General features: G+C 45.0%; 1 protein-coding gene across 9 annotated transcripts in view; it reads left to right on the forward strand.

Annotated features, from left to right (window-relative positions):
* TENM1 (teneurin transmembrane protein 1) overlaps positions 1–16,489 on the forward strand; it is a 1,180,670-nt gene that overhangs the window by 921,806 nt on the left and 242,375 nt on the right. For all 9 annotated transcript variants that reach the window (XM_068251163.1, XM_068251165.1, XM_068251162.1 and 6 more), the window contains one exon: positions 2,031–2,174. In XM_068251163.1, coding sequence (XP_068107264.1) covers positions 2,031–2,174 — 144 coding nt within the window. The remainder of the gene's footprint in view (positions 1–2,030; positions 2,175–16,489) is intronic.

Here is a 16,489-nt window from a genome sequence, read left to right on the forward strand (position 1 = left end):
GACAAAATAAACTAAAGAAATAAACAATTGTATCTATCTTCCTTCTTCTAAAAATGACTTTTTAAGATATTCCACAGTTTTATTTTATGTGTAATGTTTAAATCTACTTTTTACATTTTAACTGTTTTAGGCCCGGTTCACACTTGCGGTGGCCCTCCGGAATCGCCGTGCCGGAGCCGCACCGCCTGCAGAACGGACGGAACGGACGCACGGCATAGCAATTAAAGCCTATGCGTCCGTTCACATGGGTCCGTTCTGCAGAACCGGAGCCGGACCGGATCCGGGCCGGATCCGGACTCCGGCCTCCGTTCCAACATGCGCTATTTTTTCATCCGGCCCCTCCGGCAGCCGTATCCGGGGCGGAGCCGGACTGCACCATCCGGCCAATACAAACAAATGGGAACCGGAGGCCGCACAACACACTGGCTGAGAAATCCGGATGTTCTACCCCACTTCCTATGCGGATTTTTGCGGCGATATTGGCTGGGGACACATGGGCAAGCATTTTGGAGTGGAGCAGCACGACCTGTAGGTGTTGGCAGGATGTTGGCAGCATGTCGGAGGTGGAGGTGAGTGCTAAACAGCAGAGGGCCTGATTCCACAGGTCCCCCTTCTGCTGACCTCCCAGACCCCAACATTTTTTTTTTTTTTACGTTAACTTTGCCAAACGGATCCGGATCGCATCCTGATGCAACCTGACCGGATCCGGATCGGATCCGGATCAGAACCGTACGGTTCCGATCCGGATCCGGTCCGGATCCGGTCAGGTCATCCGGTCCGTTTGGCAAACAACCGCTAATGTGAACCGGGCCTTATTGTTTTTGCTCAATGACACATTCATTGAAGCATGCCAGCGCTAAAATCTATTAACTGTTGACCCTTTTTATCTCTTTCCTGCTCTCAGAAGCCATTTTCTGCATTTTCTTATCAGTGAGGGTCACACTGTAGTCACTTTCTGTCTGAATCAGGACGGAGTCAGCCACTTACATACCTGATATTTAACTCTTTCAGGCAGAGAAAGAAAAAAGTAGCATAGTTATTTGTGTACATACCCATGTCTATCTCATCATGCCACATGTCACCTCGGGTATCCTTTAAGAGAGGCATTCCAGCTACAATGTGATTGGACAATCTTTACAATCTTACCAAAATCAGAGTAATGTGAAGACTCGCAGATTAGATGCAGTTCGGATATATTGTTCAGGTAGGTTTTTATACTACGTGGGTGCGGCATTACGGGATAGAGGTTATATATTGTACAGCCTATCGCCAGCCTTAGCTTCAGTTCCTAATATTGACATTTGCATGTTAGAGACTCCTGAACATTGGAAGCAGCTCACTGAGTTATTTTACTGATTTTACAGAGCTGCTTTTAAATCAAGCTGCTCTTACAAAGAAATTGCTACCTGGATACAGTTTCTTTGGGGATTTTATTCCTTGACACGATAGTAATGAAGACATTCTTTTTACTCAGTATATTCTATTATGATATTGGGGCAAAGAGGTCTTTCGGTTCAGACTAGATAAAAGTCTGAACCAAAAAATAATCAGGGAAGGTCTGAAACACTTTCCAGCAATGCTATCTATTTTATACTTCCCGACAAGGAAGATGATCATTTAATGGCCAGTGGTCTGTTCTTGATTTCCAAATAGGACTGTAAGTGTGGTCTGTAATTGTAAGGAATAATCTGTCTCCAAGTTACTTTGTGCTTTCAGCATTCTCTCAGCTGAAATATGACTTCTCGGCGCTTTAGGCAAACAGTAATAGATGCAATTTCACTTGGTTGCTTTTTCATTTTGAGATAGCATGTCTGCTGCCTGAAAAGAAGAAGAATGCAGGAAATTCTTCATAAAGACATCCAAACATGATTTATAAGTATAATAAACGGCTGTCCTCGGAAGTCATCAGATCTACATTGTGAATGATCAAGTTACCTGTGTGTTAGAGCAAATGGTTGGAAATAACAACATGCATTAGGATAAGAACCTGCTTTTAAACGACTGTGTTTTTATTTGTGTCTTGTATGCAGTATCTGTCGGGTATGAGTATGACTCATGCCCCGATGTCGTGCTGTGGGAAAGGAGGACAGTCACCTTGCAAGGCTTTGAGATGGATGCTTCAAATCTTGGAGGATGGACCTTTGACAAACATCATATATTAAATCCTCAGAATGGTAAATATATATTTCTGTGGCTATTCTGTCATTTTATTCTGTAAACTATGTCTAATGTTAGCATTAATATGTAAAGGGAGTCTGAAGCGATTGAAAAAAAAAGATACTCAACTAAGCAGAGGGAAGGCTCTGGGTCCTATAAAGCCTTCCCATTCCTTACCTGGTCCCGTTGTTCCTGTGCTGGCTCCCCCGCCAGCAGTCTCAGACTGATCGGTGAGGGACTGCTCAATGACACAGCTCGATGTCTTTAGGAACCCGAGGGCTCCCCAAAGACAGGCCGCTCCATACTGCCCATGCGCAAGCACAATGTCTCGTGCACATGCGCAGTACAGAGCCGCACGTACAGAGCATGTGAGCTCCCAAAGACTTCTGAAGCCTCCCGCAACAGGAGATTTGAACCGGGGATCCAGCGCCGGAATGCAGGAACTGTGAGAGGAACAGGAAGGCTCATTAGGACCCAGAGCCTTCCCTTTCCTTAGGTAAGAATCTGTTTTTTTCTTGTTTGTTTTGTAAATTAGCTTCAGACTTGCTTTAACCAGTTAAACCACCTTTTAAGAAGACACAATGGGAACCAAATCTGCTCACTATAAATTTAACCCATTCAGTAACTGAAACACGTGCTTTCCTTTTAAGGGATTTTGAAGTGAGAGGGATATGGAGCCTGCCATATTTATTTAATTTAAACAACACCAGTTGCCTGGCAGGCATACTGATGCTGTTCCTCTAATACTTTTTAGCCATAAACCCAGAACAAGCATGGAGATTAGATGTCTCTGACAAAAATCTGATAATATTAGCTGCATGCTTGCTCCAGATGTGTGATCCAGACACTACTGATGGTCAGCAGGATTGCTAACAACTGGTATTGTTTAAAAGGTAATACATATGGCAGCCTCCATATGCCTCTCTCTCTTCAGGTTCCTTACTTTTCTCAGCCTTGTCGGATAATTACAGATGTGACTTATTTCATACATGCAAGATTTTGTGAGCAAACACAAGAAAATAATAGAAAAATAATAGGACAAAAGTATTAAAGCGGAATATAACCCTGCATTTCAACTTTGCTCTAAAACATTATTTACAGCATATTATATGCAAAAAGCATTTTTTTTTACTAGACCAGCATTGGAAGGGTTAAACACAGAGGTTTTAAAGGGATACTGTAGGGGGTCGGGGGAAAATGAGCTGAACTTACCCGGGGCTTCTAATGGTCCCCCGCAGACATCCTGTGTTGGCGCAGCCACTCCCCAATGCTCCGGCCCCGCCTCCGGTTCACTTCTGGAATTTCTGACTTTAAAGTCAGAAAACCACTGCGCCTGCGTTGCCGTGTCCTCGCTCCCGCTGATGTCACCAGGAGTGTACTGCGCAGACACAGACCATACTGGGCCTGCGCTGTGCGCTCTTGATGACATCAGCGGGATCGAGGACACGGCAACGCAGGCGCAGTGGTTCTCTGACTTTAAAGTCAGAAATTCCAGAAGTGAACCGGAGGCGGGGCCGGAGCATCGGTGAGCGGCTGCGCGGGCACAGGATGTCTGCGGGGGACCATTACAAGCCCCGGGTAAGTTCAGCTCATTTTCCCCCGACCCCCCTACAGTATCCCTTTAAGTTCCGTGGAGAGATATGCAGACGTTCAGATAGTTACATTCTATTTAGTTATATGTATATATTTAGAAATGTTACACACTCTTTGGCTGTCCTCCAACTCCTTCTCAGTGAGAGAGATGAGTCACATTCAACACTTAGATACATTTATGTAAACAAAATGTATCTCTCTCAAGTTTGGATGCGTCTGCAGAAATCTCCAAGAACTTTAAAGCCCTGTGTAACCCTTCCAATGCTGGTCTAGTAAAAAAAAATGCTGGTTGCATATAATATACTGTAAATAATGTTTTAGAGCAAAGTTGAAATGCAGGGTTATATTCCGCTTTAATACAAGCTAAATGAACCCCTTCTTCACCTAATCTGCTAATCAGCCACACTTCAGTTTAGGTGTTGAAAAATCATAAAATGTAATATTCATGTAAATACATTCAAATAAGCACATTTCTTCCAGAGTAAAATGAGCCATAAATTATTTTTTCTCCTATGTTGCTGACACTTATATGAGGTACCAGAAATCTGACAGAACTGACAGGTGTTGGAGTAGCCCATCTTCTCATGGGGTTCTCAGGGTTTTCTTTATTTTCAAAAGCACTTAGTGAATGGCAGTTGCTCCGTCCAACTGCCAAACAAGTGTGAAGCCAGCAGGGAGGCTGGCCAGCATCTTTGTATAAATCATTTTTAGGGAGTGTCTTTATAAAGAAATAAAGGCCATGCTGAGAACTCTCCATGAAGAGATGGACTAGACCAAAACCTGTCGGTTCTGTCAGGTTTTTACTACCTACTGTAAGTGACAGCAACATAGGAGAAAAGTAATTTGTGGCTAATTTAATTCTGGATTAAATGTACTTTTGTATGTGATGCATTTTACATTTTTTCACGATTGTGGTCCTTTAAGGCATGTTAAAAACTAAATAAATGAGCTTACTACTTAAACTTTATTTCTAAGTGTACCTCCATTCCTCACCAAGCAAACAAGGCTTATTCTTTATAAGATAAAAATTTTCAACACCTTAACTGAAGTGCGGCTGCTGTCACAGCAGATTAGGTAAAGAAGGGTTCATTTAGTTTGTATAAATACTTATGTTATTTTAATTTTATTTTATTTTCTTGTGTTTGCTCACAAAATCTTGCATTTATGAAATAAGTCACATCTGTAATTATCCGACAAGGCTGAGAAAAGAAAGGAATAATAAGGAGAGATTTATTATAATAACATTTATTTTGTTACCCCATAGTAATCGAGTGTAGTTTGTGCTCATATCCAAATAGTCTATGCTTTGGTTCTGGGAAGTGAAGTGGTAAAGGGCCAGGACCTTATAAAACTCTGCCTTACCAGCAGCAAACCACAGTACAAGGTCAACATCGTAAAGGACAACTGAAGTGAGAGGTATATGGGGGCTGCCATATTTATTTTATTTAAAGCAACACCACCTGGCAGCCCTGCTGTTCTATTTAGCTGCAGTGGCGCCTGAATCACACAGAAACAAGCATGCAGCTTATCTTGTCATATTTGACAAATATGTCAGTAACACCTGACCTGCGGCATGCTTGTTCAGGGTCTATGGATAAAAGTATTAGAGGCAGGAGATCAGTAGGATAGCTAAGCAACTGGTATTGCTTAAAAGGAAATAAAAATATGCTACAATCACCTAATTTGCTAGGTATGTTTATATTCAAAAATAGTTTTTTTTTTTACTTGGTAAAATGACATTTTACTTTGGTACACTCTAATACATATACTGAGTCTCAAGTATCACGTTTTATATACATGTTATACATTTTTTTTAAAACGGGCAGCATGCCTCCCCCCCCCCCCCCCAATATTTAACCCTTTGTTCCCCATGGGGCCTGGTATAGCCAGAATTGAGAAGAACTGATAGACACATCTGGCGCTCAGCAAAGGAGGTGCGATGGCTGTACAGTAGGGTAGACTAACGCAATGTGCATGATGTCATGTAAATCTGAGTTCCATACATCCATGTACCTCCACTCTACCATTATTTACAGAGAGGAATTCTTTTTTAGGACATCACTGTACCATTTTTTATGACTCTACATTTGCTCAAGAATAAGTTAGACATGAAAAGCATATGTGTCAGCTTTACCTAGTCACGCTGCCAAACAAGAAAGTAGATGGTCACATACATAAGAATTTTTACCATTTTCAATTTGATTCAGAAGTTTGTTATCAAAAGATACAACAATTTTGTAAACGAAAGCACACAAATATGACGATTCAGTAAGCAACAAACAAAACATTTCTACTCATTTCTATTGGTTCACTTTTGAGAATTAATCAAAATGTACATTGAATCAAATAAAAATTATTATTTGTAAAAAAGTTTGATTCGAATTGATTCAATAAAACAATAGTAGTAGAAAAGATCTGATTTTCTCTCCTTGTAGGTGGGCGCATTAGGTGTAATGAGAGAGTTGACCCTAGCTGTGTTATGTTGCAAATATGCCTGCACCACCTGTGTATGTGATTACTTAATAGGCATAGAAAAAAAGGCTTTTAGACAATGGGCTCTCATATTGCTATTTAAATCAAACCAACGCCTTTTACATGTACTGAAGGACACTGATTTTTTTTCTTATAATGACCTTGCCATTATTCTTAAATGCAGAAAGCTCTAATGCATAGCTAGTTTCCATTATTTCAAGAGATATATTGATTCTCAGCTGGATTTTCCTCCAGACCTGTAAAATGGCTTTTGAAGAAAGTGTCAAGTTGATATTTAATGAAGCTCTCTAAAAGGAGAGATGTTATGGTTAAGTATTGCTGCTGTTTGATTAGGTCACTTTCGAGTGTACTATACAGTCACCTTTCTCAACTGCAGTGAAGAATATTTTTCCACTAGTACAAGACTGACTTTAAGTGGTTTTATGACTCTTTGTCACACTATTAGTCACAATGCCTGCTGTTATGAATTGTTGTTAATGTAATGCACTCATAATTCTCAAAGGTTCAGCCTTCAACCCATCTATGCCCTTGAGGCCCCATTCACACTTGCAAAACGCAAGCGATTTTGCTAGTGTTTTGCTGTGGCGATTTTTGTCGATTAATGCCAAAATTCGCCATTCACACTTGGGGCAATTTTCCGCAATTGCGATTAGCGTTTCTGTAGCACTACACGCGATCGCCAGAAAATCATCTGAAAATGGTGCAGGATACACATTTTTTGGAGCGCTTTGCGTTAATCGCAGGTGATTAACGCAAATCGCCCAAGTGAGAACGGGCCCATAGGTTTCTATTGCACTAGCGCTTTCAAAAGCGCTAGCGCTTGAGAGTTTTGCCGAAATCGCCGGCAAAACGCTCATGTGTGAACGGGGCCTAAGTAGATGTTTCAGCTTTCTCTGTTATAATGCTGCTGCTGATAAACATTCATATGCCGGTAGCACATATAAAGATGTTACTATTAGTTGTATGCTTGTTAGTTGAAATGTACAACATTCCTGTTATGTATGTCCCAGGAGGTATGAGCGAGAATGCCTCTGGCTGTCTCACTAAAAATTTCCTTGAACTGTGGTTCTGCAGATTTTTACCAGAATACTTTTGGGAATTGCACTGAAGTCGCCATTGAACCCGCCTACTTTAGTGGTTCATAGCAAAACCCCTATAGAAGATGTAATCACCAAATTCGCTAATATATTAAGGAGAATAGTGTGAATTGGGGAAGAAAACTTTTTAAAGAGACCGTGTAATTTTTGAGAAAATCTATTTTCAAATGACGATAGGAAAATGTTTTTTCCTTTTTAATTGGTTAAACAACAGAATGTTTCTACCCGTGGGTATTTAAAATTTACATATATACCCCAGAAACAAGGAGACCCTCAGATGCCCCCCCCCCCACCCCCCCAGATGAAACAGGTACAGGGGTACTAATGTGCCCCTTACCCATTTTCACGAAGGGTTAAAGTTAAGTAAATACATAACAAGGAAAACGTCCTTTATTCTTGGAAATGATCTCCGGCTAATATCCTCTGGGTGTTAATTAAAGATCCCCATTGCACATCTGTCCAATTGCTGATCCTGGCTAGTATTTGCTATACTAATGTATTGCAAGCCCCTGCACATGCGTTCTAGGCTCTGAATTCTGGCCATATCAGCCTGCATGGGTGACAAGGGATTAAAAGGGCTTGGTAGGGGAGGACCCCATATCTTTTTTTGATATATTTATTTTGTATGAATATGGTAGATACCTTATTTTTCAGACTATAATTTGCTCTGGACTATAAGACACAACTAGGTTTAGAAGGCTAAAATCAGGGAAAAAATAATACTAAACCTGGTTCGTCAATAATATCGGGGCATCTTCAAACACAAATATCAGCAGCAAGTGACAACAATATGAAGTGCATAGTGCAAGGCAACTACTCATATAAACATTTGTAACCTTTTTCATAAAAAAGTCACTCACTTAAAAAAACAAAAACTTTCTGCTCTCTGCACAATTGTTCTAATGACTGCAACTGTTCAGCCACTGATAAGGAATCATACAAAGTTTTGCAGACAAAGATTTCTAGACAGTCCCTATTCAGTGTTCAGGAAGGTCTAGTGTACAGTGCCCAGCCCCCAACCTCTCCACCCCCTCCCCAAGTGCCGTGTGCTCGCTGTAGTGATGCTGGAGAAGGCTGCAGAGACAGACAGTTCTGTTTCATCAGAGATGAAAAGAGTGAGTGTAATAAGCTGAGGCTGGGAGCATCCTCGTCTGTCAGTTTTCTGTATGCATGCAGGGATGGTGGTGAGGGGAGTTGGCAGGAGGGGGCACCATCCAAAGTTTTGCAGAGGGGCCCAGTGATTTCCAGTTTTGCCCCTGCATGACAGTAAAAGAAATAGTGCAAGATCGGCAGCTTACCCACGTGGGTTGAAATGAGGAAGAAGCCAGATGGCCATGCTGCGTTCGCTGCCACCTCCTGATGTACTGGGGATTCAGCGTGATATGTTTGTGTCTCAATCCACCATTTGTACTGGCCAGTGTAAAGAGCAGGGAGAGGCAAGACTCAGTAAACTAAGCTGGTGGTCTTGCTGCATGGGTCTGCACTTCCACATACAGGATGAACCATGCTTCCTCCCAACTTGGTGAGGGACTGCAGATGCTGCGATTGGTGACAATAGCCCTGCGGGTGGGACAAAGGCACCGCTCTTTGACCAATCACAATCCCCCCACAGCAGCTCATACCAGTCAAGGGGGGAGATATTGTGATTAGTTAATTGTATCGCCACTGCCAGCCGCCCTGCGCTCTGCTGTCTCCCCTTAGAAGATCACTAGGCTAGGCTAGCCACAATCTGCTTGTCGCTAGCCTGATTTATTGATGTGAGGCTGTCAATCAGCCTCCTCCTCACCACTACCTCCATGACAGGCTCCACCCCATTACAATACTCCTGGGTCGCAGCATAGTTAGAGATATTGGGATTGGTGCTGATAACCCATTGGGTTATCAGCATCAAACCCAGCATCTGCATTGCAGTCACTAACCAAGCTGGGCGGAAGTGTGTTGTATCCTGTATGCAGAAGTCCCGACCCACACAGCGAGACCACTGGCTGAGATGTCTTCCGACCTAGTCGGAGTAGTCTGAAAAATATGGTACATTATCTCTCTGTCATCATCTGTCAATTAAAAAAACATTTTTCTTATCGTAACTTTAAATTAAATTTTAGTGATTAAAGGGTCTTTGCCATAAACCATAGAAGTTGGCAACTTTGACTTCAATGCAATTTCACCTCCAAACCTGCTGGCGACAATGTGAAAGGTAAATACGTAGCAATTCTCTGAAAAGGTTAGGTATGCAGAAATGGGTCAATTCCCCACAATATTGAACTTTCCAAACTTGCCTGCTCACCCCAATGTACCAGGCAATCCTCAAGGCAGTGTCACTTGCCTATTTCCCTTTATATGCTGAGCTTCAGATTACATACTTGCTTTGGAGATAATTTTGCAGCGTATTTGTTGAAAGATGATAAGCTATGGAAACTGATCCCTTCCTTTGCCTCTGGACCTGGACATGTTTCTGAAGCTAATTGTTTACTTTTAATGTAGTTCATGCCCGAAGATGTTTATACTGTTAAATTTTAAAAACTTGCCAAGATTTTCTCTAGGCAAAGAGAAAAAAAAAACCTGACAAATGCGCCGGACAAAACATGCCAAGTCTATTTTGAAATACTGCTATTTGTGATTGCCAGTAATGCCGGTTGTAGACAATTCCCATCATTTGTATCCGCTTGGCGAATGCTCACGTCACGTGGGCACCATCTGAGACATTTCCTCCAACTGAATAAACATATCAGAACCATTATTTTTATTGAATTCTTGCAAATGCAAAAACAAAAATGGTTTGGCAGATTTGGGAATTTGATTATTTACAGATGTACAACAATAAATATGAAGTTTAATCACAGTTAAGATTTTCAGTTAGAGTATAGGACACTTAATGGTTCCCATACATGGTACAATTTTTTCATCCAATCTTACCATTTCTATGTAGTATAAGGGTAAATTAAGTGAATATACTGAAATGATAATTTAGGCAGTTCCCTTATATTACATAGAAATAGTAAGATTGGTTGAAAAAATTAAACCATGTGTGGGCACCATTACACTTAAACTCCAATGAGAACTTGAAAGAATCTTTCCATGAAGAGCTCCCAATAAACAGCAGCTCTAAAGGGGGTCACTAATGATCTTATCACTGCTATGTAATATGAGGGACTATCTATAAAGTATCTGTGCAAAGTACAGTCACTCAGTTTGCTCTTCTACTACAGAGACTTGGTTATAGTGTACAATCAAGATTGTATCAGTTGTGTCACCTTAAAGAGAACCCGAGGTGGCATATTGTAATCCTAATAGGACCCAGAGGCATGTTGTGTGCACAATTACATGCCTCTGGGTAATCGTAGCCGCCCCCCCCCCCCGCTCTGCTGTCCCCCTTAGAAGATCGCCAGGCTAGCCACAATCTGCTTGTTGCTAGCCTGCTTTATTTATGTGAGGTTGTCAATCAGCCTGCTCCTCACTGCCGCCATAAATAAAGCAGGCTAGCGACAAGCAGATTGTGGCTAGCCTGGTGATCTTTTAAGGGGTGACAGCAAAGCCGGGAGGGGGGGGGGGGGCTGGCAGCGGCGATACAATGACCCAGATGAGTGTCATTGTGTGCATGACATGCCTCTGGGTCCTATTAGGATTACAATATGCAACCTCGGGTTCTCTTTAAAGGTGTCCCATTGACGCTACAATTTTTTCATCAAATGTGATCTTTGGACACACTTTTAACGATTGTAAGTAATCAGAAAGTAAAGATCAATTATCTCCATAAATAGATCAACCAGGGCATTTTGTCTCTTCAGATACGATCGTAAAATCCAACTTTCAAATCAATTAAATGTTCTGTTCCAATTGACCAAAGAATTGTTTTAAATCAATTTTCACCATGCACTGTGCAATTTCTAGTGTTGGGCGAACAGTGTTCGCCACTGTTCGGGTTCTGCAGAACATCACCCTGTTCGGGTGATGTTCGAGTTCGGCCGAACACCTGATGGTGTTCGGCCAAACCGTTCGGCCACATGGCCGAACTAAGAGCGCATGCCCGAACGTTCCCCGAACGTTCGGCTAGCGCTGTGATTGGCCGAACGGGTCACGTGGTTCGGACCCGAACGCGCTCTGATTGGCCGAACTGTCACGTGGTTCGGGTAAATAAATACCCGAACCACGTCATATCTCCGCCATTTGTCTGTGGGTTTAGCTTTGGGTAGGCAGGCAGGGTAGTTCGCGCTCCAGCCACGCTAGCCAGGGTCCCCCCAGTCATTGTGTCGCTGCTGGGAATAGTAGTACACCGCTCGCTCAGCCACACTATATAGCATTCTGTTTACTGCCACTCTGTGTACCTCGCTCAGCCACACTATATAGCATTCTGTTTACTGTTCTGTGTCTGCTCGGAATAGTAGTACACCGCTCGCTCAGCCACACTATATAGCATTCTGTTTACTGCCACTCTGTGTACCTCGCTCAGCCACACTATATAGCATTCTGCTTACTGTTCTTTGTCTGCTGGGAATAGTAGTACACTGCTCGCTCAGCCACACTATATAGCATTCTGTTTACTGCCACTCTGTGTCTGCTGGGATTGGAATAGTAGTACACTGCTCGCTCAGCCACACTATATAGCATTCTGTTTACTGCCACTCTGTGTACCTCGCTCAGCCACACTATATAGCATTCTGTTTACTGCCACTCTGTGTCTGCTGGGATTGGAATAGTAGTACACTGCTCGCTCAGCCACACTATATAGCATTCTGTTTACTGCCACTCTGTGTACCTCGCTCAGCCACACTATATAGCATTCTGTTTACTGCCACTCTGTGTCTGCTGGGAATAGTAGTACACCGCTCGCTCAGCCACACTATATAGCATTCTGTTTACTGCCACTCTGTGTACCTCGCTCAGCCACACTATATAGCATTCTGTTTACTGCCACTCTGTGTCTGCTGGGAATAGTAGTACACCGCTCGCTCAGCCACACTATATAGCATTGTGTTTACTGCCACTCTGTGTACCTCGCTCAGCCACACTATATAGCATTCTGTTTACTGCAACTCTGTGTCTGCTGGGAATAGTAGTACACTGCTCGCTCAGCCACACTATATAGCATTCTGTTTACTGCCACTCTGTGTACCTCGCTCAGCCACACTATATAGCATTCTGTTTACTGCCACTCTGTGTCTGCTGGGAATAGTAGTACACTGCTCGCTCAGCCACACTATATAGCATTCTGTTTACTGCCACTCTGTGTACCTCGCTCAGCCACACTATATAGCATTCTGTTTACTGCCACTCTGTGTCTGCTGGGAATAGTAGTACACCGCTCGCTCAGCCACACTATATAGCATTCTGTTTACTGCCACTCTGTGTACCTCACTCAGCCACACTATATAGCATTGTGTTTACTGCCACTTTGTGTCTGCTGGGAATAGTAGTACACCGCTCGCTCAGCCACACTATATAGCATTGTGTTTACTGCCACTCTGTGTACCTTGCTCAGCCACACTATATAGCATTGTGTTTACTGCCACTCTGTGTTTGCTGGGAACAGTAGTACACCGCTCACCCGCCACTGTATAGCATTGTGCTCTGTGTCGCTGCTGGGAATAGTGGTACACCGCTCACCCGCCACTGTATAGCATTGTGCTCTGTGTCGCTGCTGGGAATAGTGGTACACCGCTCACCCACCACTGTATAGCATTTCTGTACTGCCACTGTACTGCTGCCAGTCAGCGTGTACTTTAAGGATAAGTGAAATGAGGAAGAAATCCGGTGAAAGAGGGAGGGGCAAGGGAAGAGGTGTTTCCCCTGACGGTTCACGTACAGGCCACAGGGGAGCACCCAAGAAAACCCACTCAATACCGCCCATGTTGTCCAGGACAACAACCCTCACAAATCCAAAAGAACAGGACCAGATAATTACTTGGATGACCTCTCAAGCGTCCAGCAGTGCGTTAAGCAGCACCAGCACATCACGCACGAGGTCCGAGTCCTCAGCCAGTTACAAGGAGCCAGTGGGCACAAAGCTGACACAACCGGCAGCGACACCACGCACACAACTGCCAGATAACCAGTCCGATGAATTACCTCAGGACACAATGGGGTATTCGCAGGAGCTATTCCCAGCCCAACAAACTTCCACCTTTCAAAGGTCAATGGAGGAACAGCCAGAAATGTTGTGCCCGGATTCACAACCATTAACTGTGGGAAATGCACCACGCACTGAAATACAAGGCGAGTCCGAGGAGGACTCGGAAACCCAAATCCCAGTGCAAGTTGGGCAGGAGGGGTTGCAATTGCAGGAGGTCGGCCGACAAGATCTGGAAGACGACGTTGGAGTGAGCTGCGCAGAGGTTGTTCTGGGGAGCTCTACTCCACGGCGGCGGCCCCCCACAATGACATATGACGAGTTTCAGGAGATGGAAGAGGAGGGTATGGACAATGTGGACATAGACCCAGATTTTGTTTGTGAACGAGAACATCGCCGTCATAGCAGCAGCACAGATGAGTCTGTTGAAGAACCCACTGCTGCACGAGTTCGCCTTGTGCCACAAGGTAGGCGGCGCGCAATTTCAGGCACCACAAGCGTGGAAGTTCAAGTGAGAGGCAAAAGAGGCGCAAACAGAAATCGCCAGCAAGCAGGTGCTCCAAAGTCTGGGCTTTCTTTGAAGACTGCACTGAGGATGGTACTATGGCGATTTGCAAGGTGTGCAAGACCCGCCTGAGCAGGGGGAAAAGTATTAACAACCTCTCCACCACCAGCATGAGCTGCCACATGCTATCCAAACATCCCACTCTGTGGGCAAACGCGGCAGGACAGGGTACCAGCAACACTGCCTCCCTTGGGGTCACCAGACTCACCACCAGACCCGCCTCAGCAGCAGCAGTAGCCCAGCCATTGTGTGGTTCACAACATTCACAAACATCAGACGCTGACACTGTCACTTTCCGGAGTAGTGCTCTTGAGGTCTCCCAGTGTTCATCAAACACAACAACCAACAGCCCTTCAGTGTGCAGCCCTACGATTCAGTTGTCTGTCTCGGAGATGTTTGATCGCAAGAGGAAATTGCCAGCAAATGACCCCCGGGCCATGGCAGTAACAGCCAGCATAGCCAAGCTTCTGGCCTGCGAAATGCTGCCATATCGAGTGGTGGAGACAAACAGCTTCAAGGGCATGATGTCAGTGGCCATCCCACGTTACGTGGTTCCCAGCCGCTACCACTTTGCGCGCTCTGCAGTGCCTGAGTTGTATGAGCACGTGGTCAGCAAAATAACCCGAAGCTTGAAGAATGCCGTTGCCTGCAAGGTTCACCTCACCACTGACACCTGGGCGAGTGCATTCGGCCAGGGTCGATACATCTCCCTTACCACGCACTGAGTGAACCTTGTGGAGCCTGGCAGCGATTCCTCACCTGCTACGGCGCGGGTGTTGCCCACGCCGCAAACAGCTGCACTGCCGTCCCTCCCACTGGATAACAACAGCAGCACCTACCTCTCTGACTCCTTCTCCTCCAACGCATCTCAAAGCTGTACCTCATCCGGAAACGCTAACCCAGCAGCAGTAGGATCGTGGAAGCAGTGCAGCACAGCTGTTGGCATGCGTCAGCAAGCGTTGCTGAAGCTGATCTGCCTTGGGGATAAGCAGCACACAGGGGAGGAAATTTGGAGGGGAATAAAGGAACAGACGGATTTGTGGCTGGCACCGCTGGACCTGAAACCGGGCATGGTTGTGTGTGATAATGGGAGTAATCTCATTCGCGCTTTAAGGTTGGCTAAGCTGACACACATCCCTTGCCTGGCGCACGTGACGAACCCAGTAGTTCAGCGGTTCCTGAGGACATACCCAGGCGTGGCCGATCTTCTGTTGAAGGTGCGACGAGTGGCCAAACATTGCAGAAATTCCAGTACTGCTTCGGGGGCACTCGTCAAGATGCAGGAGCGCTTCAATCTCCCCCACCATCGCTTGCTGTGTGATGTCCCTACGCGCTGGAATTCTACGCTGCACATGCTAGCCCGCTTTTGCGAGCAGAAGAGTGCAGTGGTCCAGTGCATGACGGCGCAGTACAGAGGCGCATCCGGACAGCTGCCAAGCTTCTGTGGATCCGATTGGGCCAACATGTTGGACCTCTGCCAAGTCCTCCAAAATTTTGAGCAATCCACGTTGCTTGTGAGCAGTGACAACTCTTCAGTCAGCATTACCATACCACTGCTGTGTTTACTGAAGAGGTCAATGTTGAAAATCAAGGAAACAGCTGTCATGATGCAACTGGGGGAATCTGAAGGAGAAAACGATCAGCGTGATGGTACCAACATTAGGCCATCCGCATCAGGAAACGCTGGCCCCAGCAGCTATGACGAAGAAGAGGAGGAGGAACAGCTGGAGTTGGAGCAGGAATTTCCTGCCACCACTGACGAGGGCCAGAACGGTGCACGTTGGACTTCCACAATTCAGCGTGAATGGTCAGCAGAAGCAGACCAGGAAGAAGGTGACGACTATGATGCATCACAACAACTATCACAACAACTATCACAACGCTCACAAGAGGATGATGAGGATTCTGGCAGGACTCTGGCACACATGGCTCAATTCATGGTAGACTGCATTGAACGCGACCCACGCATTGTGCGCATTCTGGACAACACCAATTACTGGGTTTATACCCTTCTGGATCCACGGTACAAACACAATGTTCCAAAACTGCTTGAAGAAAGAGTCAGACAGGTCAAAATGGAAGAATACCAGCAGGCCCTTGTGGAGACTTTAGAGAGGAGATTGACATCCTCCCCCTCCTCTAGCCAGTTGTACGCCGACAGACTGACTTCCGCAAACCCAGGACGACCAGGAGGGCAGCAAACAACACAAGCCGCAGCTAGTGCCCAAAAGGGAATGGTATCGGCAGTGTCCTTGGAGTGGGAAAATTTTATGACACCCATGCAGCAGCAGCCCACAGAACAGCAAGCATGCAGATCCACCTCCAACACCGATCGCCTGGAGAAGATGGTCAAGGACTACATGTCAGATGGCGTAGCTGTGTTGAACAATCCATCTGCACCCTTCAACTATTGGGTATCGAAGCTAGACACCTGGCACGAACTGGCAATGTACGCAATAGAGGTGCTGGCTTGCCCGGCAGCCAGCGTTATGTCGGAACGCTGTTTCAGTGCTGCCGGAG

Source organism: Hyperolius riggenbachi, chromosome 8, assembly GCF_040937935.1.
Source record: "Hyperolius riggenbachi isolate aHypRig1 chromosome 8, aHypRig1.pri, whole genome shotgun sequence".
Taxonomy (NCBI): domain Eukaryota; kingdom Metazoa; phylum Chordata; class Amphibia; order Anura; family Hyperoliidae; genus Hyperolius; species Hyperolius riggenbachi.